Source organism: Alligator sinensis, unplaced genomic scaffold, assembly GCF_000455745.1.
Source record: "Alligator sinensis unplaced genomic scaffold, ASM45574v1 scaffold65_1, whole genome shotgun sequence".
NCBI classification, from domain to species: domain Eukaryota; kingdom Metazoa; phylum Chordata; order Crocodylia; family Alligatoridae; genus Alligator; species Alligator sinensis.
The window spans coordinates 2,349,371-2,374,020 of NW_005842037.1; the positions used below are offsets into that span (position 1 = coordinate 2,349,371).

The 24,650-nt window shown below is 44.1% G+C and overlaps 1 protein-coding gene and 1 non-coding gene across 2 annotated transcripts in view; one reads left to right on the plus strand and one right to left on the minus strand.

Moving 5' to 3' along the window:
- The window catches only part of WIF1 (WNT inhibitory factor 1), an 89,991-nt gene that overhangs the window by 15,127 nt on the left and 50,214 nt on the right, over nucleotides 1–24,650 (plus strand). Inside the window, exon 2 of the mRNA XM_006022484.1 lies at nucleotides 387–526. Within this exon, the coding sequence (XP_006022546.1) occupies nucleotides 387–526 (140 nt within the window). The remainder of the gene's footprint in view (nucleotides 1–386; nucleotides 527–24,650) is intronic.
- TRNAK-CUU lies at nucleotides 8,534–8,606 on the minus strand. Its single transcript has one exon. It is a non-coding gene; the product is annotated as a tRNA-Lys (tRNA).

The following is a 24,650-nucleotide window of genomic DNA, read 5'->3' on the forward strand; positions in this document are numbered from 1 at the left end:
ATCTCCCGCGACCTGCGGCTGACTTCCAGGGGCAGCGCCAGGCTGCGGCTGCAGGCGAGGGGATCTGGCCCTGGACCACCTGGCATAGAAGTTCCCGAGGCAAAGCCCTGTGCTGAGGTGACCTGGGAGCCCCAGGAGCGCGTCAAGGTGATGCTGGCCACCCTCTAGCGACCGCCCCCCTCCAATCCTGGCTGCAGCCCTCGCCTGCTTCAGGCGTTTGCAATCTGGCTTTGGCTTGATAAGAAAGGGAAAGTTGATCCGGCAGCTAGGTGCCGCTGAGAATAAAAAGCGGTCTCCAGAATAAATATTTGTGTTTTAACCAGTGTTAAAATCCTGCTTTGTTTCCCTCTCTTCCCAATTCATCACCTTTTTTGTTATTTTTGTAGGCTTTGAAGAGGATATTCTGATCGTTTCTGAGGGGAAAATGGCCCCATTCACTCATGATTTCAGAAAAGCTCAGCAGAGGATGCCAGCTATTCCTGTCAATATCCACTCCATGAATTTTACCTGGCAAGCAACAGGACGGGTAGGTACAGACTGAGACTGGAAGAAGAAAAAAAGCCCTCTTTACATCTAGCAGAGGCAAATATTTAGTTTTTAGAATACTTCAGGAAGCTCTTTCTAACCTGCTCTCAAAAGACCTTAAAGAAATGGCCCCTTGATTTCAAATCACTTGACATCTGAATTATTAATACACTATTTGGACAGCATAGCAAATGTATACAGTTCTTTAAAAATGTAAAGTGAGATAATGTCCCCAATCCAAAGTGTTACAATCTAATCCAGACAACACCAAATACAGGGTAAAAAAGGAAGTCAGAGGATATAGAGACCATACTGACATGGAAATAAACTTAAGGAAAAATCTTGGAAGGAATAGGTTTTAGAGAGACAAGTGGGCTTTCTTGCCAGATGATAACCTAAGGACATAAAAACCAACAAAATGATCAACATAATTAGACAATACAAGCTCATGAGGAAGATATTAGCTTGCCTTAATCAAAATGAAAAGATTCAAGCCAGTAATCCACTAAGTGGATGCAGTTTTAACTCTTTTTAAAATGCACAAGGTTTTTGTGAGAAATCGCTACTCTGGATTCTTTGTTGCACGCACACTTAACATTGTAATACATATAAATGTATTAAAATAATATACTCCTGCTAAATTGATTTATTTTTAATAAATATGGTATCAAAACTATCCCAAACCATTATGACTACAACATCACTCCAGTAGCATCAAAACTATGCAACCCAGAAATCTTTTGAGCCTTCAATTGTCTATTTGAATTCTTTTACTGAAAAGATAAGCATGCACGACATATTTCCCTGAACAAACACATGCGTAATTTGATTCACTGACAACATATTTTTAATTTGCATAAGGCTGTATCATGTTAGTCTAAGTTGTGGGTACAGAAACATTCAGTTCACCATAAAGATTTTGGAAAAAAGAATTGTTTTTCAAGAGTAGTGTATGGTTTTTAGACAATAGAATGCTTTGGAAAAAGGGAACCATGTCATCTTTAAAATATGTGGTGAAAATTGGTTATATAATTCACTTAACTGTATGTATTTTCAGTTATGTAAATATGTATTATACAAAATTATGGTTATGGTTCAGGAAGTCTCTTACAGCAACAACTGTATACTTCCTTCTCAGTGCCTCATCATCTTTCCTGTATTTACCCCCATCATGTGTTTTAGCAGCATGGCTATACCCATTTCACAGAGGGGTACTGAGGCATAAAGGTTAAATGACTTTGCTGATATGTCACAGGGATTTGTTCCTATATATGTTGTTATAGAGAAAACAACAGTTAGGCCCAAGAAGTTGGTATTCCATTTCTCTGTCCCTCTCATCTCTTACTGCTGTCAATGAAGAAAAAATGTTCTTGCATCCAGTAAGACTAAGAAGTCTGAGACAGCCTAATTTTTTAGGCTTTGAAGAGGATATCCTGATTGCTTCTGAGGGGAAAATGACCCCATTCACTCATGATTGAAAAAAACCCAACCCAACAGAGGATGCCAGCTATTCTGGTCAATATCCATTCAATATCAACCGCTTTCTTCGTTTCCCTTTTTGCTTTCTTGCTCTGTCTTCCCTCTTCTCCACCCCTACATATAGCTTACCAGGGAAGGTATGACTGTAGCACTGATGTCAAGGTAAGATCCGTGTTTTTAAAACCAGCACGAGTTTAAGGACATTTTTATCAGGCATGTGCTCCGGGATGTGGCGCTGGGCGCTTTAATTAAAGAGCTGTGCTAATTAAAAGCATCCACACACTGAAAAACTGATGGTGGGGCACTTTGAACTAAAGCTCATTGAATGTGTTTTATTTCAAAGTGCCCCACTGCCATTTTTTTAGCATGGAGACGTGCAGGGACACTGATACACATGATGTGGAAGGCTGCCAGAGCGCATCAGTTTCCATGCTCCAGCAGGCTCGATTAACCAAGATTAATTGAGTCTGCTCCAATGTGCTGGATTTCCAGCATGTCAGAGTAGGCTCTGCACATGTCTATAGGAGCTAAATGTTCTGCAAGATGTGGTTAGAGTACTTGGCACCATGCAGGACTGAGCCCAATTTTAGCGGTGACAAAGGAAATCAGCCAACCATTCCTTCTTTTCTTTTTTAAATGACTGTAATTTCATTAGCCAAAACTACCTTGATATGCTTCAGTCTCCTAAAATAAAAAACATAGTAATTAATTTACAGTTTAAATGACTGTATATCTACACAGATACGCTATTTAAATATATCCACATTCAAAATCAGATCAGAACTAAAGAAGGACTTTAATTTCTAGAGTAACAGAAGGACATTACTGATATTTTTTGCTATTTTTGCTTCCACCTGTAACAAGGGTGGAATACAGGTGTGTGCATCTACACATGAAATTAGCACAACACAATAAACTCCAGTGCAGCTCGCATGGAGTTTATTGCTCCTGGGTGCAGAGTTTACACATGTACCCAAGAACACCAGGTTGGCGCAGCCCTGTCTGGCAGGGTGTCTGGGGGTCAGCCTGCCAGCCTGGAGCTGTTCCGTCCCGGCTTAAGGTGCTGCAGAGGGGCTGGCTGGGGCATGAGGGTGCTATAGTGTAAGGCAGGGGAGGGCAATTATTTTGGGCGCAGGGCTACTTGCTGAGTTTTGGCACTCACTGATTACTAAATGAGAAAAATACTGGTGTTTAAAAACACAGCCCTTAATTCTGGAAATTTTAAGATAACATCTGGAAAGTTGAAGGTAAAACAGAGTTAGCTTTCAGATGCTCATGAATCAAATAAGTCCTAAAAGAAAGAGGTTATTCCTTTGGTGGAAAATCTGTTATCCCATTTAGTTACCTGTTATAACTAAATACCACTTTCCCCACTCCATCTAATGGATGCAGTCTATATATACATGGGCAATTTAGTGTGATGGCTCTGGATATTAAACACTACATACCAGTGCAGATTAGGAAAGGTTCTAAATTCCCAACCCAGGCTGAAGGAAAACTACGGTGGCTTTAAGTACTTCTACATCCCCCCTGGACCTGAGGGGGAGAGGCTCCTGACATACTTTAAACAGCTGTGCGGGCCCATCCAAGTTCAAGCAGCTTCACGAAGCTGTCCGATGTGCTAAAGTACTGCCTGGAATCTTCACAGTAGCTTGTGCATTCCACCAGGAGGAGCTTGGAGGACAGTCTTACAGCTGCTCCTGTATTCTCTCCCATGGTGAGCCAGGGCTTTCAGGACCTCTGTATTTCCCTTTGGCCCTTTTCTCTGATGTAAAGGGGTATGAGCAGAAGCCAGGATCTCACTCTACATTTTCTAGCCCATCATGAAAACAACAGGATTTTGAGTTTTGAGATTAAGAGTATAGAATTATGGTTGGTTGTGGCAAAGTGCATTTTCCCAAAATGTCCAATTACCTTGTATTCAGAAGTATGGGCTTCCAATGTTTTGGTTTTCTTTTAAATGTAAGTGTTCACAGTCCTCTCCAGGTAAGTACTATGTTTTTGCTGCCTGTCCTCAGAAATCAGGCTTCAAATTAGAAATTTCTTAAGATTTTTGATAGAAATTTCAAGAGAAAAAATACTAATATCCTTAGTATCTAGAGAAAAGGTATTAAAGATTTTAAGGAGTAGTTTGCCTCCTTTCTAACAGCCATTAATTAGCATACAGTGATCTTCTATTTGCTAGCACTGCATATTTATTTTATGACGTGTTTGTAGACTCATAATCCTTCTACCCAGATAGTTCTGCCAAGGAATTTCTTTAGCGTTCCAGAGCTCCTTGGAAATAGAAGGACTTTAGAAGTATGTGGTAGCATATACATAGCTTCTAATATTGGTTAGAACAACTTTGGGTATCTTGGACCCATGTAGGGTTTGCATATGGATATATAATGGATTAAATTAGGGATTGTCAACCGGGGGTACACGTAGGCTTGGGGGGAAGAGGGGGCAAGTGGGGATGGAGCACTGCCACCCACCACCCCGCGCTGCTGCCTCCCAGGAGCAGGCCCGGGGGGGGGAGGGTAGGGGAGGGCAGTGGCTTCCCTCTGTGGGCCACACAGGCACTGGCTGAATGCAGTGCAGGGAGCTCATACATGATGGCAGCTGCCGCCATCCATCACCCTGTGCTGCCACCCCCACATGCAAGCCCCGCCACTCCACATCCAGCCACTGCCACCCCCCACCCCATGCTCCACCAGAAGTGTACCCAGAAGGGATACTCTCCTTAAAAAAGGTTGAAAACTCCTGGATTAGATGGGTGTATATAATGGATCACATATGCTATCATGTATGGCTTAAATCCTCTCATGTCCCAGAAGCTCTGACAATCTGGGCCTTATCCTGTATTGCCACGTGACTTGCATGGCTGTCTACACCTAGGCTCCTAGGTGATAGTTTTATGTCTAGAAGTGTGTGTGTTGGTGGGTGGGCAGGTGTTGGTGGAGGAGCAGTGGGGATAGATGCTGTACTAGGTGCTGGGGAGTAGAGAATCTGACCCTTAAGTCTTGCATTGCTGCATTGGTTAGTGCAAAATCTAATTAAAATACTCATTGAAATCAACAGTGGGCATTTAGGGACTAGCAGCAGCAGATCTAGGATTTGAAAAGCAGGTATGATGGAGAGCAAAGAGCTCACTTTATGTGTGTTGCACATTATGGCTAGATACAGATAGTCAAAAAGCCCAAGGCTGAATCGACCTAAGTCTTTGCAGGTTAGTCTAAGATGCACAAATTAAATTGAGACAAGAAGTGAACAGACATTTACCTGTGATTCAGGAAATGCAGCCACATGCCTGCAGTGGCTCAGACCAAGAGCCAGGGAGCACTAGAGCATGTGTGTTTACTTCCTCTTCCTGTTGCTCCAGAGGTTTCTGGGATTTGCAGTCTAGAATTACAGGAGCAGGAGTCTGCAGGGTTGTCATCACTACTTCTTCCTGCTTCTAGGTGCCTCTGGGATTTGTAATCCACAGTTGCAGCCAGCCATAAATTTAAGCAGGGGAAAGGGCGTTTAACCCCACTCTCTGGCCCCAGACGCTACCAGGGGTTTGCCTAGACTGAGCTGCATCCCCAGCCAGGCTTGCCCCTCCCCCACCCTCTTGCCAGTCAGCTCTCACTGCTCCAGCTAGGGAGCAGGGGGATGGGGGCAGGGTGCAGGGCCAGCCCTGTTCTCTGGAGCAGACAGCACAGCTCAGCCCAAGGCTGAAAAGCATGCTGGGGGACTGTGATTTAACTTGAACTAGGAAGGGGTCTGGGACAGAAGTTTCATAAACCTGTTGGACCCAAATCAGTCTGATACTATATTCAACCAGGTTTATCTTAAACCAGTTTCAGCCATTTTGAAACTAGTTTATATGCACTGAACTGCTATTCTGCTACAGGTTTAAACTAGGTTCTGATCACTTAAACCAATTTATGTGTAACTTCTGTCCCTAGCCCAAATGTGTGCTACACAGTCATGCCAACATTTGCTAAGGAAAGGCAGGTGGTCTCCTTTGGGTAAACTGTGGTGGAAGCAGATGCTAGATTTAAAGGTTCTCTCTTATATTGTGATGTTTGCACTTGGACAGTATTTCTCCATGGAAAAAGCTTCTTGAGGGATAGGACTCATTAACACTATTTTTGAGCAACTCACGGGAAATTAGGAGCGTAAAAATGATAGAGTCATAGATGCTAGGGTAAGAAGGGACCTCAACAGATCAGAGTCCAACCCCCTGCCTAGGCACGAAAGAGTGCTGGGGTCAGATGACCCCAGCCAGATGCCTATCCAGCCTTCTCTTCAAGACCCCCAAGGTAGGGGATAGCACTACCTCCTTTGGAAGCCCATTCCGAATTTTGGCTACCGTTACTGTAACTAAGTTTTTCTTGATATCTAGCCTAAATCTGCTCTCTGTCAGTTTGTGACCATTGTTCCTTGTTACCCCAAGAGGCGCCCTGGTGAACAGAGCACCTCCGATCTCTTGCTGAGTTCCCCTAATGAATTTGTAAGCAGCCACAAGATCCCCTTTCAGCTTTCTCTTGCGGAAGCTGAAGAGGTCCAGGTTCCTCAGTCTCTCCTCATAGGGCTTGTCCTGTAAGCCCCTAACCATGTGTGGCCCTCCTCTGGACCCTCTCAAGTCTATCAACTTTCTTCTTGAAGAACGATGCTCAAAACTGGACACAGTACTCCAACAGCAGTCTGACCAATGCCGCATAGAGGGGAAGTATCGCCTCTTTGGTTCTATTAGTCATGTATCTGTTGACGCACGATAAAGTGCAGTTAGCTTTGCTGATGATTTCGTCACGCTGACGACTCGTGTTCATCTTGGAGTCCACAATGACTCCAAGATCCCTTTCCACTTCTGTGCTGCTGAGAGGGTCACTTCCTAGCCAGTAGGTGTGCTGGATATTTTTGCACCCTTGGTTCAGCACTCTGCATTTGTCCTTGTTGTACTGCATCCTATTGTGTACTGCCCACTTTTCTAACCTGTCCAGGTTTGCCAGAAATCGTTCCCTACCCTCCAGAGTGCGCACTTCATTCCACAATTTAGTATCGTCCACAAACTTGGACAGAGTACACTTTACACCCACATAAAGTCACTGATGAAGTTATTGGTACAGGTCCAAGGACCGAACCCTGTGAGACCCCACTACCCACATCCTTCCAGGTCAATACTGAGCCGCCTGCTACCATTCTCTGGGTGCAACTGCTAAGCCAATTTGCCACCCACCGGATGGTGTAAACATCTGTGTCACAGCCTCTTAATTTATTTATGAGAATGGGATGAGATACCGTATTGAAGGCCTTGCTAAAATCCAAGAAAATGACATCCAACTCTACTCCTGTGTCTAAGCTTTTGGTGACCTTGTCATAAAATGAAATCAGATTGGTCAGGCATGATCTACCAGCTACAAATCCATGCTGGTTGCCCTGCTGCATTATTTTTCCTGCTGGACTCCCACAATTATGATCCTTCATAATCTTTTCAAAGACCTTTCCAAGGATGAAGTTGAGACTGACTGGCCTATAATTACTCAGATCCTCCTTCCTCCCCTTCTTGAAAATAGGGGCTACACTGCCCCTTTTTTAGTCCTCCAGGACCTGACACTAGCACCACGAGCACTCAAACAGCTGTGCCAGTGGTTCTGCTATGACACCGGCCAATTTCTTCAGTACTCTTGGATGCAGCTCATCCGGGCCTCCTGACTTAAACACATCCAGTCCATCCAAGTGACTCTGCACCAAGTCAGTGTTGACAGTCGGTGGGCTGGTGTCCCTGTGATGCCCATCTAAGAACCCATTAGGAGACTTATCTTGGCCCCTGTTCAAGAACACTGAGGCAAAAAACTCATTGAATAGCTCAGCCTTGTCCCCCCTGTCTGTCACTAATTGCTCTTTCTTGTTCAGTAGGGGTCATATGCTGCTCTGCGCCTTCCTTTTACTCCCTACGTACCTAAAAAAGACTTTTTGTTGTCTTTAATTTGTGTTGCCAGCCTCAGCTCTGTAGTTGCTTTGGCCTTTCTAACTGCCTCCCTACAAGTGTGGGCCAAGCAGGTATACTCCTTGGTAGCTTCCCCCTGCTTCTACTGCCTGTATGCCTTCTTTTTGCCCTTAGGCTCCCCTGGATTTCCCTGTTTAGCCAAGGAAGTTTTTTTGGCTCCTTTCCCCTCATATCTCCCTCTGCCTCTGCAAGATCACATTGTTTAGGAATGACCACCCTTCCTGGATTCCCATGTCGCCAATACCCCTATCCTGCAGTGCATCATTGACTAGACTCTTAAACACACTGAAGTTAGCCATCCTAAAGTCAAGCACTCCCACCCTACTAGTTATTTTACCCAGTCTACACCGTATGGTGAATTCAGTTGATTGGTGGTCACTATCCCCAAGGTGACCACAAATCTGTAGCTGCCCTACCAAGTCCTCCCCCATAGCCAACACCAAGTCCAGTGAGGCAGTGTATCTCCAGCGTTTGGTGAAGGTCCTGCAACCTACAGGAACAGTGGGATATGGCTGACTGCTCCTCCCAGCAGATGTCAGTGTAAAATACCTGTGCCCAACATGGGGCTTGATCCCACAACCTTGAGATTAAGAGGCTCATGCTCTACCAATTGAGCTAGCCAGGCTACTTATAGTAGCAACATTAGGGGAAAAGTAGAAATTAAGAGTGTTATCCTTGAAGTGACCTCAGTTCTTACTGAGGCCAAGAGTAATCATGGGTACTGAGCATCTTCTGTACAGGAGCTCAACATAATGCAGGGGATGGAATTTTAATAAAATGGAAGTCCTCCAGTATCACCTGGTCTGCAAAGCAGTGGTAGGTTTGTGTTTAGAAAAGTTGTACTTCAGATGGTTATACAGCTGATGATTGCACAGATGTGTTCTCTGTGAGTTTAAAAAAAAAATCCCCCCAGGATAGTACATAATATTCTGCATGCTTCTGTGTAACCACTAGAAGTCACTCATGTTGCTTCATTTTCTTATCCTGTAGATTTTTTTGCAAAAGAAAATAAGTGACCTGTAAATCTATTTTCTTCTTGAAGCCAGTGGGACTTCTAGGAAGAGCCTTCTAAACTAGAAAAGAAGATCCTGTTATGGTAGCTTGTGTTGTTATAGCATGCATTATTTTGCCAAGGAAAGGAAAATTACAGGAGCATGTAGTAGTATTCAACAGTATATGATACTGTAGGCCTAGACTTGCAAACACCAATGCACATACTTAACTTTACCATTGATTTCAGTGGCACTACTTCTAAATATAAGCACACGTGAAAATAAATTGCAAGATCATGGGCATATGAAACAAAGTTTTCTCAGTAAATAAGAAGTAAGTAATCAATGTGAAGTTAAAACTCTATAGGCAGAAGACGATTCAGGGATCAAAAGCAAGGTTTTTCCTCCTCTAAGAGTTTTTGGCAACTATGAGTAATGCAGAAGTGGTGCCCAGTGCATAAGGAGAGTTAGAGAATACACGGCTGTTACATTTTCCAGAATATGCTCTGTCTTGTAAAATTAAGGATAGGAAAAAAATGGAATTACAACTTGGATGAGGATGATTCTGATCTCAGCTACACAAGAATAAATGCAGAATAACTCATCTGATCTCTTCGTAATAATTTTAGACTGATCTGACTGAGTTGAGAATCTGGCTCACAATGAAGGAATAAGAGCATTTTTAGGATAATAAAAAGTTTATATGCTTGTTCCCTCCTTTCCTTAGAAAGTTAAAAGGATACTTGTTGTATGCCATTATTACCATAATAAGAAAAATCACATTTAAATATTATAATTTCTTTGATAAACTAAGGGAGGGGAAACAAAGAGTTTGGTTGAAACAATTCTTCAAAAGAACTGCTAAATGTACATGAATGCTTCATTCAAACACAGCAATTACAAAATAGATTTTATTACTTTTAAAACTCCCTAATGTGTAGAGTTCACATTTTTCCTAATAGAAAAATGGCTGGCTTGGAAGTTGTGGTAAACGCAGTTGCATAACTGCACTCTTTAGAATTTACAGTAGTACCTTCACTGTGGTTTCATGTCACCAAACAGAGGAAATACCTTGTTTTCTGACCTCTGTACCATGATTTCTATGTGGAATGTGAATATGTTTACATACCGTGGGCATGATTTTAAGAAAGGGGGTTCTCGTATCAGAAGCACAGCACCCAGCGTTTAATATTTAGATTCTGTTCTGCTGTGGTATTTTGCATCTTGGTGTTGTAGACATGCCACCAGGGATCAAAGAGCAATCAATGCTGCAGAGATCCTTACTTCATTTAGTAAGGCAGGCATGTGCCAGCCATCTGTTGTATATAAGCTGATAGAAAGCAGCAGTAAGTTTCTCAAAGTTTTGCCAAAAAAGGTTTTATTGCTCAGCAGAGATGCGTTACAAGGCACCTTGTAAGCTACATCTGGTTTCCATAGTAATTTACATGGCATGTGTGTAAACTACACAATTACCCTTTTTACTCAACAGTGTAAAGGTGTGGTAAAAAACCACTATATGAATTTTCAGGGGTTTTTTCTTCTATAAGTATATCTTAAAAATAAAAAGGGGGCAGTGCTTTGAATAAAATAGCTAAAGAAATTAACATTTTTTATGGACTGCTTTTTTGTATCTTAATTGTTGATGAACACTGGAATTAAAAGGGACAGCACATACTTTAAAACTGCTTTGTAGAAACCAATAGATCTCTCCTTCTGTTATTAACTTTACCTTTGAATCTTCCAATTATTTTTCACAACTCTGTATACTTGCTTTTTGATTTTCTCTCATGTTGGAAAGTGAAAATGCATTCTTTGTTTATGGTGAAATACCATAATATGTTCTCCGTGCTGTAAAGTTAGATTTACACCTGGTACAGAGGACTGATTTGTTTAATAAGACTAGTTTCCAGTAATTTGAAATATATTAAAACACTTATTTTGGTCTTAGACATTATAGAAAGTTAATTTTTGCAATATCTAGATTTTGGTTCAAATTGCAGTTCACAGCATTTCTGTTAGGGCATTAATATAAAGCATGTGAACAAAATCCCATTCTACCATAGACCATGCACAGATCCAGGGGACATAATTTGTCTCTCAGGTGTAAAAAATATGATCATTTAAAAAAGTTTACACTAGCATTTTTATTTCTATTCTTGGACTTATATTAACTAGGAGCAATAAGTTTTCAAAGCCATTCAAGTCTAATTTTTACATTAATTAGAATATGTTTTCAGTGTTATGGAACTGGTAGACAAGAGTTGCCTAAATTATTCAAAATAGGTGCTTTAACTAGACTTGAAAGATCATTAGCTCCCTTGTATTTAACACCTATAAGTAAGAGTCAAGAAATGATTTTGACATTCATGTTCTTTTATGGTGGTAGAACAATCGTACTGTTTTATTAAACTATGCCTCATTTTATTTCTCTAGTCTAGTAGTTCACAATGTTTTTTGCTCAAGGCACTCCTCCATAACTTTTCTGAATTTAGCGGCATCCCATTTAAAATATATATTTATTTATTATGGTGCAAAAAAAAAAAAAAAAAAAAAAAATAACAACATGACTGGAAACTCATTTTTAATGAAACTAGAAGAAACGTGCATGAATAACCATAATATTAATAATGTCCTATTATTAATATTAAATTTAATTACTAAGCGTTGTATTAGAATTAATACAGCACTTGAGTCGGTCAGTGGCCTGGCTGAGAAGTGTTGCTCTAGAAAAATACTGTCACTATGGGGTCTGAACACCCTAAAGCCTTAATGTATTTATCCCTGGAGCATTATTATGGGGCACCAAGACACAGGATCAGATTCTCTCATTCTCTGAGGGTATCTAATTACAATTAGGGGTTTTGTGATGTCTAGAAATTGGATTTTTTAAAATTCAAAATAAGATCCCTGCTAGGAATGAGGACTTCGTACAAAACATCATATATCGCAAGGTTTACAAGAAAACCACAAGTGTCCCCAGCTTGGTGGAAACTGCTCATTGTCAGCATATTGCCTAAAAAGGAAGAATAGGAAGGAAAATACCATATTGTCTCATATACAACACACAGCTTTCCCCCAAAAAACTCAGCTTCCCAAAATTGGGGTGCATGTTTTAAGCAGGGAGGCTGTTTTCTTTGCTGAAAATCCATATCATGCCTAGGGATACTGTGCATTAAGGGTGCATGAAACAGGCCGTATTCAATTTGGATTCGGCTTCCGCCCAAATCAGGGACAGTGATTCAATTAGTTGATTCGGATCACTGTCCCGATTTGATTCTGCCGAATCCGAAGATTCAATGCCGATTCAGAGAATCAGCAATTCGGCCATAGACAGAGCTTTAAATGTTTTTTCTACATACCTCAAGGTACCAGGCATGGCTCTCAAACACTGTGATGGTGGGGCAGATGGAGCGTCCCACAGGAGCACAGCAGGGACCTCTGTGTGCTCAGCAGTGAACCCGGAAGTGGACCAGAAGTACTTCCAGTCCACCATTGAGCATGCGGGTAGTCACAGATTCCCTTAAGGAAGAACTTCTTGGAGTGGGGCTTCTCACCTTTCCCAGGGAACAAGGGAGAAAGGATCAGCTTCTCCTCACCAAAAACTCCTGCTTGACTTTTACCTTCACACTCACAGGTTTAGACTGTTACCTGAAAGATTGAGAGACAAGTGCCTCCTCGGGTCCTAAAAAGCTCAGGATTCTTGTAACCAGGGACCTTCCCGGGGCCGATTAGGAGTTGGCCTGCCCACCTGTTTCTGGGCTAACCGCCCGCCTCTCTCATCTGCCACGCCTTGTTGTTCAATAATTGGTGTCTTAATTAGGCGGGAGGCTGCCCATTTCCTGCCCCAATGCCAGGGGGCGTTACTTGTGGCTCCAAAACCTCCCCTACACTGCAGCCTATGCCTCACAGATGGCATCCACATGATGTTCATAACCCATACCACGACTGGTGCTCCAGGGTCTCACAGGGACTCTTACTCCCTCCCTCATTTTGCTCAACCTTTAGGTCTTTCTTTTGACCCACACTGGGCCTTCTTGTGATGGAGGAACTTACTGGGGTCAGGACTCACCCCTAACTCTCTGGCTGAGTCCCCCAACTTGGCCTTTAGCCTAAACTAGGGCCTCAGGTTTCACGAACATACCTTGGTCTCTTCCCTACACATGGGGTTCCTACTATGCCCACTCTAGGGCCTCTATACCACACCCCACCCTGGGGTTCTTATCATCCTCACAAGTAACTACTCCTGGGGCTGGCCCTTGCGCTGACCTTCAGGCTTACTCCTAGTTCAGCCCTATTCAATGTGCCCCTGGGACTGCCCTTCAGGTTTACTCCCAGTTCAGCCCTGCTCAGTCCCTCCTCCCGTACAGCCTTTCAGGCCTACTCCCCTTCAACCCTATTTTGTGCAGGGCCACCTACATCCCTGCCCTCTCAGGGCCTTCACAACTGCCCTCTTTCTCTCAGGCTATACAATTCCCCCCCCCCCGCTCCAGGGCCACACAACTGTCCCCAACCAGGGGACTCTGGGGTCTTCCTCCCCTGCAGGCTCAGGTGGCCACAGCCGTGCCTGGCCTCACTCCTCTACTGGGGTCTTATCCCCCCCGGTGCTCAGGTGGCCGTAGCCGTCCGTGCCTGGCCCTCATACCCACTGAGTTGTAGGGGCTAGGGATTATTAAGGTGCTCCAACCTATCTTTCACCGGGGTGGTAGCTGGCCTGGCATTTCCTGGGGGCTCCCACACCACCAGGAGCCTCACCAGGCCACCCATCTCTGGCAGGATGCAGTTTTAGGTCATGCCCAGGACCAGAAGCCCCCTGCTCTTACCTTCTGATGCTCCTGCTGCAGCTGAGCCGGGCGATGTTTCTGCCTAGGCTGGCAGCAGCAAGCTGCAGCCTCTATATACCAGGTTCTCAAAAATGGCTGCCGCCATCAGGCACCTGCTAGCTGCCAGACTCTGCCTTTAAAGTGGCAGGCACCCAAAAGTGCACTGCCACAATTCCGTTTTCAGAATTGCGCTGATTTATGCAGCAGTTGCTTCCAAGTCTAGCCCTGCACAGTGTCTCCTGGAAACAGTCACAGCAGGGGTCATGCAACATCCCTGGAAAGATCTCAGAGCACCCCAGAGTGCTGTGGCACCTTAGTTGAGAATCAGTGCTCTAGTCATTTGGAGAAGATGATCTTGGGGCATTTGGGTACTTTGTGATGCTGTCACAGGGTCCAAGTCTGTAATGTGCAGAATGTCTTAAAGAAATATGGGGTATTCTTATCCCCTTTGTAATTCAATTTTAGTAGGAAATCAAGGCATGCAACGTTTTGTGGAATTTAGCATGCATCCCCTTATTTTCTTCAAGGAATCCACACTTAGGCTGATATTCTCTTTAATTTATTTTAACCATTTATCTCTTATTTAAGACTGACCATCTTGGAGCATGCAACCATGAATTTAGCCATAGATTAGATATAGCACAGGTGGCAGCACCATGAGATTCTTCCCATTCCCCTGTTAGCACTGCTCAGCTCTGTCTCTGAGGAGCACCTCTGATATGGCCTATATCCCATTGGTCCTTTGTGGTTTTGTCTCCTTAGGATTACCAGCATGGAAGTGAATTAATGCCATATAATGGTAGTTTTAGTGAAGTGGATGTGCTAGAACTGGTCTATACGTCACTGGGATATTAGAGCTGGCATCAGGAGTTGCTGGTTATTCCCTCTCATGCTGTTCTGAAGGTGTGCTGGTAGGACGTAAAAGCCAAGATTTTCTGTGTTCAATCTTGCACTCATTGAAGGGCCATTAATTAGTGGCAGCAGTTAGTGTAGCAAGGGACCTTCTCTATCCTAGCATCTGATTTACAGTTCAGAGAGAAGAATCAGAACACAATCATCACTCACAACACAAAGAACTGACAGTTGCATTACAATGCCCAGTCTTACCTGAACAAAACACACAGGGGGCCGTATACTAGATTATAAATACACCTGTGAAGCTGAGCATGCATGTGTGCATTTGTTTTGGGGTGTTTTCATCTGTACTGTATTTATACATTTGATTGTTAAGAACAGTAACTAAGTAGAAGAAATGCAAAGTCATTTGCTTTTTTTGTAAGACATTGTGGCAGGGACAGTGGAATCACTGAGCGGCAGGAGCCTGGCAGCAATGACACAATCCCCACGCCCCTGCTACAGCTGGTGGCACCATGGCGTGCCGAGCCATGGGAGCATGGCAGCGGCGGCAGAATTGCCATGCTGTGGATCCTGCTGGCGGCCCTGCAGCATGCTGAGCCACAGGAACATGGCAGCAGCAGCAGGACCACCATGCTGTGGACTCTGCCGGTGGCTCTACAGCACGTGGAGCCACAAGAATGCAGCAGCAGCAAAGAGGTTGCTGTACCACAGGCCCTGCAAGCAGCACTGTGGCACGCCAAGCCACAAGAACATGGTGATGGTGGCGGGTTTGCTGCACCGCAGGGCTTACCAGCGGTGCTACAGCATACCAAGCCACAGCCAACAGGGACAAGGAGACTGGAAAAATAGAAGAAGCTGGCGCCAGTGTGGACACGCTTTGTAAGCGCGTGCTGGTGCCGATTTGCCAGCAGAGGCGGCGGGGCAGAGCTAAAAGCCCCATGCCCTGGTCTAGCAAGGGGACTGGAAGGAAGTTCCCAGCAGCCAAGGAAAGGCTGCAAACAAGATCTAGGTCCTGAGAGGGATGACTGGTGGAAGTCTCCAAACAAGGAGCTGCCCCAACTGGCTGACTTGGAGAAGTCAGGCTACTTACCTGGAGGAGTGAAGTGGAAGTTCGACTGCAGAGAGTGGAGCCAGGACAGTGGCAGAGCTGCAAGACAAGATGAGAGAAATGACTGGTAAAAAAAACCTTTCTGTTCAACATCAGAATCACAACAGGTTGGCACTAGGCAGGGTGTAGGGGAGGCGGAGCCCCAGTGACCTCACGCTAATAATTAGATCCAACGCAATACCACTGAGCTTGGTTAACAATGTTCCCCAAGAGTAAAGTTCCATCAAAGACCTCGCAGGCGAGAAGCATCAGTGGAGTCAGTAACTGGTGCCAGGGGCCAAACTGTTGGGCTGCAAGGCTGCAGTTAGCTCCGGGCAACTAGAAAAGCAGAAGCAAGGAGCACAGGACAGGCAGGGCAAGTTACAGACGTGACTGAATTTTCTTCTCCATTTGGTTTGTAGAGATGGTATTCTGAGATTGTAACTGTTGACCATAATAACTTCAATAACCTCAAAAAACAAAAACAAGTTTCATGATTGACAAATCTTCACAGATTACATATTAGCTACCAGAAACCACAATTCTCATAAATTAATTAAATAATGTAATGTTAGAAAATTGCATATTGCAAAATGAAATTCAGTTTCTTGATGTGTGCATCAAAATCAGGTACCTTATTGGGTTTCTTATTCTGATAATTTCATTATTGCTTCCTTGCTTTCTTGTGTTAGAGTAGATAGGAAATTGATCTACCAACTACAATCTGTAATGAAAAATAAACTGGAATGTGCTATCATGAGAAATTTAAGGATTCAAAGTAGCAGTACTGTATGTTAAGGTGAGAATGGATTGTTTAGTAGTAGCAACAAAATATAGCAAAAAGTGCATCTGAAGAGGTAGTATGAGCAAAACAAGCTAGTTATACTACCTATACGGTGAGGTCCCACCCAGACTACTTCATCCAGCTGTGGGTACATTAATTCCATAGTGATAAGCAAGCAAGGTTCTTTGCGTAGATTTAATATCTTTTATTAGACCAACTGAGTAGTTGCAAAAAAGTTTTTTGCAAGCTTTCGGGCACAAGCACCCTTCAAGATTATATACTGATAACTAATTTAGGGAGATTCTGCTGTTGTTCTGAGATCTCCAAGAAATGCAAAAAGCTAAAAGTGTGACAGGAGTCAGTGAGAATGTAAATAGGTGGAAATCAGGAAAACAATGGGTAGAGAAGGGAGGGGAGGGGAGGAACAAGGTCATTAGGCTATCTCTTTAGACCAACATGGCTACAACCAAAACATCTGGTTCCATATTGATATACACTTACTGGAGTTGATTCAGAGAAGAACCACTGAGCTGACTGAAAGAGGGTAAGGATGGGTTAAATACCTTAGCCTGTCTAGCTTGGAAAAGAGGCTACTATAGTGAATCTGTCTCGCACAACAATGTGCAAGTGTCTTAAAAGGGGTATTGCAAGGGTATGGACCAGCTTCAATTAATGGACCAGATGGACAGGTCTGATTTTCTCCCCAGTACTTTGCTTTGCTTTGTTCTTAAAATGGGACTCACCTTTTGGTTTTTGTTGTCTCCATGGGTACAGGTAGATTCCAGCTCACTAGAACAGAAGGGGCAAACAGACAATTAGGGATTACATGTCATAGCTGCTAAGAACTTTAATAAACAACCTCAAAAACTAATACGATGAGTTTTATGCTCAATTCTACAGTGTCATAGTAGTTTATAACAGTAAATGGTTAGTCTAACTGAAGTCAAAATACCTAACCAAATACTAAAAGAAATAATGGAGTCCAAAATCAAACACAGAAGCCTGCCAAACTCAGGTTCTGGCCAAGGGCCAAAAGAAACAAACTCCTAAACAGGGGCTTGCTAATGAGAAGACCTGTCACCAGTCTTGAACATTCGACCACAGAAACCATTAGCAATAGCAACCCAGCCAGCTTTTAACTTCTATGGTTGGTTAGAAGGTGAGAGGCAGCCTGTCAGATTCCTGGATCTGAAACCATTCAGGTCTTTAAACACCTGGAGGAGCACAGAGAGTCAGTTCAAATATTTGAACACTGGTATTATGTGCTTGCACCAACCTATGTGTCTCAAGAGATGGACAAGCACATTCTGGACAAGATTAAACTTCTTACTGACTTTTGAAAATAGCTCTATCACTCACTAGCTGGGTCCCTTGAAGGCAGACTAGTATACAAGTAGCCAGAGAGTTCACAACTTTTGGTCACCTCCAGAAGATAAAAGCACTGTGGGCCCCCATCACTGCCTGCAAAACAGAAGAAATGACATATCTAATAAGAATTTTAGGCTCAAAGCCATGTAGACAAATATCAAGCATAATGAGCACTCTCAGTAATTGGCATGGACACCACCTTCAGCCCATTCCTTTTTAAGCTTCAATAAACATCACTTCTATCTTTTCAAATTTGAGTCTAAGTTCATTCATATTCAACCAGTTTTTTTTGGCTAGGTACTGGGAAATAAATGAAGCTGTAGAATCTGTGCTCAGTGAGGGAAAATAGTAGACTTCTCTGCGTGTTATCAAGATGCTCATGCCTTGGTTTCCTAACAATTTGTTGCCTCTTGTGCCCCACATGCATATCAAATAGCTGTGAAGGACAAGATGGAATCCTGGAGGGTTCTACATGAGAGCCAGAGGGACCACACTCTGGGATTTCTCAAAGAGGAAAGAAAGAATCTATTCATTGTTTGCAGGGTGTTCACGCAAGTGGTGATCAATACTCACAGTACAGGATGAGATGGATGGCCAGATTTGGAGCTGGGAAAGAATTGTCAGGTTTTATCAACATGTACCTTGGTTTTTGGTTTGATTGGTTTTTTTCCTTGTTCCCTCTCCTTCCTATTAGGAACCACCTGATAGGATCAAGTGGGCATATTCAAATTTCGATAGCTGTCATGGGCTACAACTAGACGTCTATGAATTTTCATCTACCCTTTCATCTCTAGAGATGTCACTTTCCAGTTGAGGTTCTGACACTACCTTGCATCTATCCTTTCATCCCTAGCTGTCCTCTTCTAGTCAGGGTTGTGACACACTAGCAGTAGATGCAGTGCATGATGCACCCCCTGCCCCCACATTTTGTGACTATAAATTATAGAACTTCATTACATGACAAAATACACTTCTCTCTTGGTTACTATATCAGCAGAACCTCTTTGATATAACTTACTTAGCCTATATATTATCTTATCTGTTAAGCTGTTTTACCCTGGGCAGGACTCAAAAACTGGTGAAAGGTGAGATTTGGATAAAACATTATTTCCTGATATTAAATCATAAGAGGTAGCAACATACATATTGCTTCACAAGATTATATACTGATAACTAATTTAGGTTTGCTATACAGACAAGACAATGTTTACTTAAATAGCAAGCAAGACCAGGCTGATGAGAATGGGATAAAAATCTAGATATAGAAAGAAGTGTGCACATACAGGCAAGCCTTATATATTTCTTAGATCTACTTCACAGTATCCAAAATAGCTCACACAGAGGCACTTTAGCAAAATATATCATGTCGATCTGTGATTGGCACATTCATTTCTGCACATGGAGAGGGTTCAATTTCTGAAAGCCTGGCTGTGCCCCCGTCTGACTGGTTGCCAGAATCTATCTGTTCTGTAGCTCCCCCTGCCCTCCTTTTATCTGATGCCTAAACAGGAAGGTGCTTGTTGTGGCAGCACTGGTTACAATAATATAACAACTATCTGCTTTCACCAAGGTACATAGCATGAAAATGTTGATCAAAACTTTTGAACCAGAAAAATCTACAGAAATGCTCTCAGGATCCACATTCCAATCATCTCTGAAAACAGAGACCATGACAGAAAGAGAAAGAAGAAAAAAGAAATAGGACAGTGATGTGAAGAAGCATCCAAACAGATTAAACTATCTGGGGACACAAGGACAAGAGAAAAAACTTTGAAAAATAAAACAAAATATAATACCATACACTGAAAGGAGGCAACTTTTCTTGGCATAAGACATGGTCTGTGTACACCTGTAAAATTCAAAACTCATCCCCTGTCTAGGGACTAAGTCCAGTCCAAAGCTTGGTTTTCCCCAGGATTAGTTGCATTGGTCCTTTCATAGTTTCATAGTAGGTAGGGTCAGAGGGGACCTAAGCAGATCATCAAGTCCGCCCCCCTGCCATTGGCAGGAAAGAATGCTGGGGTCAAACGACCCCAGCTAGGTGATTGTCTAGCCTCCTTTTGAAGACCCCCAGGGTAGGAGCGAGCACCACTTCCCTTGGAAGTTGGTTCCAGCTCCTAGGCACCCTGACTGTGAAGTAGTGCCTCCTGATGTCTAGCCTGAACCTACTCTCAGTCAACTTATGGCCATTATTCCTTGTTACTCCCAGTAGTGCTTGGGGGAACAGAGACTCTCCCATTGCCTGCTAGTCCCCCTTGACAAGTTTATAGATGGCCACCAGATCCCCTCTCAGCCTTCTCTTCTGGAGGCTGAACAGGTTCAGGTCCCATAGCCTCTCCTCATAGGGCCTGCCCTGCTGCCCCCTGATCATGCGAGTGGCTCTCCTCTAGACCCTCTCAATGCTGTCCACATCCCTCCTGAAGTGAGGCGCCCAGAACTGGACGCAGTACTCCAACTGCGGCCTGACCATGTGGATACATGACAAGGTGCGGTTAGCCTTCCTGACCGCGTCCCCACAGTGGCGACCCATGTTCATCTTGGAATCAATAGTGACTCCAAGAACCTTTTCTGCCTCTGTGCTGACAAGAAGGGAGCTCCCCAGCCTGTAGGTATGCTGCTGGTTCTTCCTCCCCAGGTGCAGTACCCTGCACTTGTCAATATTGAAACACATCCTATTCTCATCCGCCCACCTCTGTAACCTGTCCAGATCTAGTTGTAGCCTGTCCCTCTCTTCTAGTGTGCCCACTTCTCCCCACATCTTAGTGTCATCCACGAATTTGAACAAGGTGCTTTTCACCCCCTTGTCCAAGTTGCTGATGAAGATGTTGAACAGTGCGGGACTGAGCCCTGGGGAACCCCACTGCCCACATCCCTCCAGGTCGAAAATGACCTGTCCACCACCACTCTCTGTGTGCGGCCGTCCAGCCAATTTGTGACCCAGCTGACTGTGTAGGCATTGACACCACAGTTGCCTAATTTTTTAACGAGAATGGGGTGAGAGACAGTGTCGAAGGCCTTCCTAAAGTCCAGAAAGACTACGTCCACCGCAACACCTGCGTCCAAGGATTTTGTGACCTGGTCATAGAAGGCAACCAGGTTGGTCTGACAGGACCTGCTCCTAATGAACCCATGTTGGTTGCCCCTAAGCATAATCTCCTCGCAGATGTGCTCCTGGATAATTTTCTCAAAGAGCTTCCCCAGGACTGAGGTAAGACTAATGGGCCTGTAATTTTGAGTGCTCGTAAAGCTGTGCCATGGGTCCCGCAATGACCTCTGCCAATTCCCTCAGCGCTCTGGGGTGGAAATCGTCAGGACCTGCAGATTTGAATACGTCTAGTCCCACCAGAAGTTCCCTGACTAAGTCCTCACTGACCCTGGCCCTGGCTGCGCCTCCCCTGGGTCCATCCGGGATCCCGGTGGTGGGGGGTTGTCCTAGTCCCTGCTCAGAAAAATGGAAGTAAAGAATCTGTTAAAGAGGTTAGCTTTGTCATCTGGTGCAACCACCAGATTTCCAAGTGTGTCCTGCAGAGGCCCCCATGTTACCCGGTACCTTCTTTTTACCCCCTATGTTAAAGAAGGACTTCTTGTTATTTTTGATTTGGGTCACTAGTCCCAGTTTCATCTCTGCCTTAGCCTTCCTAACAGCCCCTATACAATCTTGGGCAATGGAGGTATAATCCTTCTCGGTGATGGCCCCTCCCTTCCATTGCGTGTATGCCTCCTTTTTTGCTTTGAGATTTTCGTGGATGCTTTTTGGTGAGCCATGGGGGCTTTTGAGCACTCTTGCCTCCTTTGATCCGCATTGGGACTGTCACCCTTTGGGCTTGGAGAACTGTCTCCTTAAGGAACGACCACTCTTCTTGGACTCCCAAATCCCCTCCCCTCCGGGACCTCAGTGCTTCCCTGACTCATCTCCTTATCTCATTGAAATCTGCCCTCCTGAAGTCCAGGGCTGCTGCCTTGCTGTAGGCCTTTGACACCCTGCGCTGGATGGTGAATTCGAGTAGGCGATGATCACTATTGTCCAGGTGGTCGAGAACCCGCAGTCTCCTCACCAGGTGATCACCTGTGGCCAGGACCAGGTCCAACAAGGCATTTCAAGCTACCTCTCCTATAATTTCTCTGCCTAAAACCAATATCCTTTTGCCAGGTCAGCCCAGCTCTGGAAACTGCTTCAGAGTTTTATGCAAACCCAAAAGGAGTGTCATCCCACTTTCAAGCTCGGAATTGTTACACTGTGGGTTGGTTTACTCCCTCTGTCCTACAAAAATTCATGCTACTATGAACCAGTTAGTCTCTGGTACCACCCTGCCTTGCCTTCTGCCTGTTTAACACCTTCACTTAATTCAATGAGTCCAGAACAGGCCACTGATGTCTTGATTTTGGGTGAGGTTTGTCTATCCCATGTTACACACAAATCAGCTTTCACCCAGGATATTTTGACATTTTCCTGTATCTGGCTTCTCAGTTCTTTTGCTGCCTTGTTCCTGCTCTTCCATTCCTCTCTTGTTCTAGTTATTTTTTCCTTTACATACCAGTAACTGGCTTATTTTAGCTTCTCCTCCATCATCCTGATGTTTTTTGCTCTTCTATCACCACTAGCAATAACATGTAGAAGTGAACATTAGATAAATCTGCTTGTATCTCTTCTGGGTTATATAAAATTATCACCCAAAAAGCAAACACCAAAAATATAGGAGAATTCAGCACTGCATATTCTTTATAGTTGTGGAATAAGAGAACCTTTTGCATTCAGTTATTGGTCACATTTAACAAAATCAAAATTTACTCAGTTGAAAAGGACATTTACTTTTCATGGTTACTAAAGCCCTAGCTCTGCCCTTCCACTTGGGGATTAAGTGGCTCTAGGGCAGTGTTTCTCAACCCATAGGTTGCAACTGAAAAGTGGGTCGGAAGAATATCTGAAAGGGTCACGAACAAACTTTAAAAATGGATTCTCCTTTAAAAGAAAAAAAGGTGGGAAACCATGGCTTTGCTTGGGCCCTCTCCTGCCCCATACACACCCTCCCTGCCCCACATACCCACCTCCTGCCCCACACATTGGGGAGCTGGAGCCTGGGGTCAGGGGGCAGCAGGTCGGGAGTGAGGGGCACTGGGTCTGGACTGGCCATGGATATTTACAAATGGGTCCTGGTACAAAAAAGGTTGAGAATCAATGCTTTTGGTTGAGAACCACTTTGCCAAGAAGGCTTTGCCTATCTAGGGGACAGCTGTAGCAATCACCTCGAACTGCAACACAGGAAGTTTAGGTTAGAGAGTAGGACAAACTTTCTGACTATGTGGTGATCATCAGGCATTAGAACAGGGTACCTAGAGAAGCTATGGGAATCTCTGTCCCTGAAAATTTTCAAGAGCAGTTTGGACAGACACTTGACTGGACTGGTTTAGCCAGGGATGATCCTGCCTTGAGTAGCAGGCTGGACTAGATGACCTCGTGAGGTCCCTTCCAGCCCTATGAGTTTAAGTGCAAGACTACAGTGCAGTGACTGCAGCTTGCTAGTTAGTTAATTGGCTCAAGTACAAATAGCAGTGTAGTCACGGCAGCAGGGAAATGAGCAGGGACTAACTGCCTTAGTGTTAACTCACCTTCTGAAAAAGGTTCTGCTGATTTCAGGTCTGCCAAGATTACACTGCTATCAGCACCCAAATTAATTGTAAACTGATTGGTTCAGGTATTGTCTATGTGAGCTGCAGTTACAGTAATGCCTGCAATGCAGACATATTTTTAAGCTGTCCATGTTTCCTTTTGTCTTATCACCTCAAACCTCAATAGATAGCATCCGATTTGCTTTTCTCCCTACTGTTCTGTCATAACACTTGAAGACAGAATTCCTTTATCACTTCCGACATTGCCAACAGGCTTCATGCAAAAATGTTTGTTCCAGCAATCTTTGTGAGCAAGTGTGCCAGAGACGCTACAGGAAATCTCTCTCATATCTCCAGCTGCTGTTAGCCAGTTATCCAATATTAACTGGGCTGTACAGGTACAGGGGAAGATGGTCAGTGGGAAATGAAGGGAAGAGTTTGTGGGTTAAAAAAAAAAAAAGGGGGACTTCAACAATACAGGTGCAGCTAATAAGAAAAGTCAAACCACTCAAGGGGGAGAAGAGTAATAGGCAAGAGCAGCAATAAGAAGAAAAAGGATCTTACTGAGTCCTAGCACTGCTAAGAAAGTTATGTTTTTTAATTCACAGGTAAGTCTGCATGCCTGTTACATTGGGTTTTATCCCTGCTTGAAACCAATACCAGACCTGACAAATGTAGCAGACTGGAAAAGCTGGAAGCCCTTTATGGCAAGCCTAGCCTCCGTGGTCAGTAACAATGCCCCTAGTGGCTGGGTTAGCCTGCCCTGCGACCCAGCATCTCGCCTTCCTGGATGCCTGGATGGAAAAAATAGTCCTGTGAGAGGTGCCCAGAAGTCTGGAGTGGTATTTTTCCATGCTGTCTTGATCCAGGATTACTTAGCTAGAATAGCAAATTTTCAGTAATCTCAGCTACACAGCCCAGGTGGTGTTACTTTGCCTGAAAATGTTATTTGCAGCCTCCAGCCTCCCCCACAGCCGCACCAACACCTGACCAGAGTCAATCTGTCATAATCCTATTTTAGAGCCTCCCAGCTCAGTAAGCCTCATCTGTTTAGGCATCAACCCTGTGGGTTTTGGCCTATTTACTCTTACTGCTGCCTTCAGCTTGGCCCCGCCTGGCCCTGGCTCTTGTGGCAGCAACAGCTCTGCTGGGG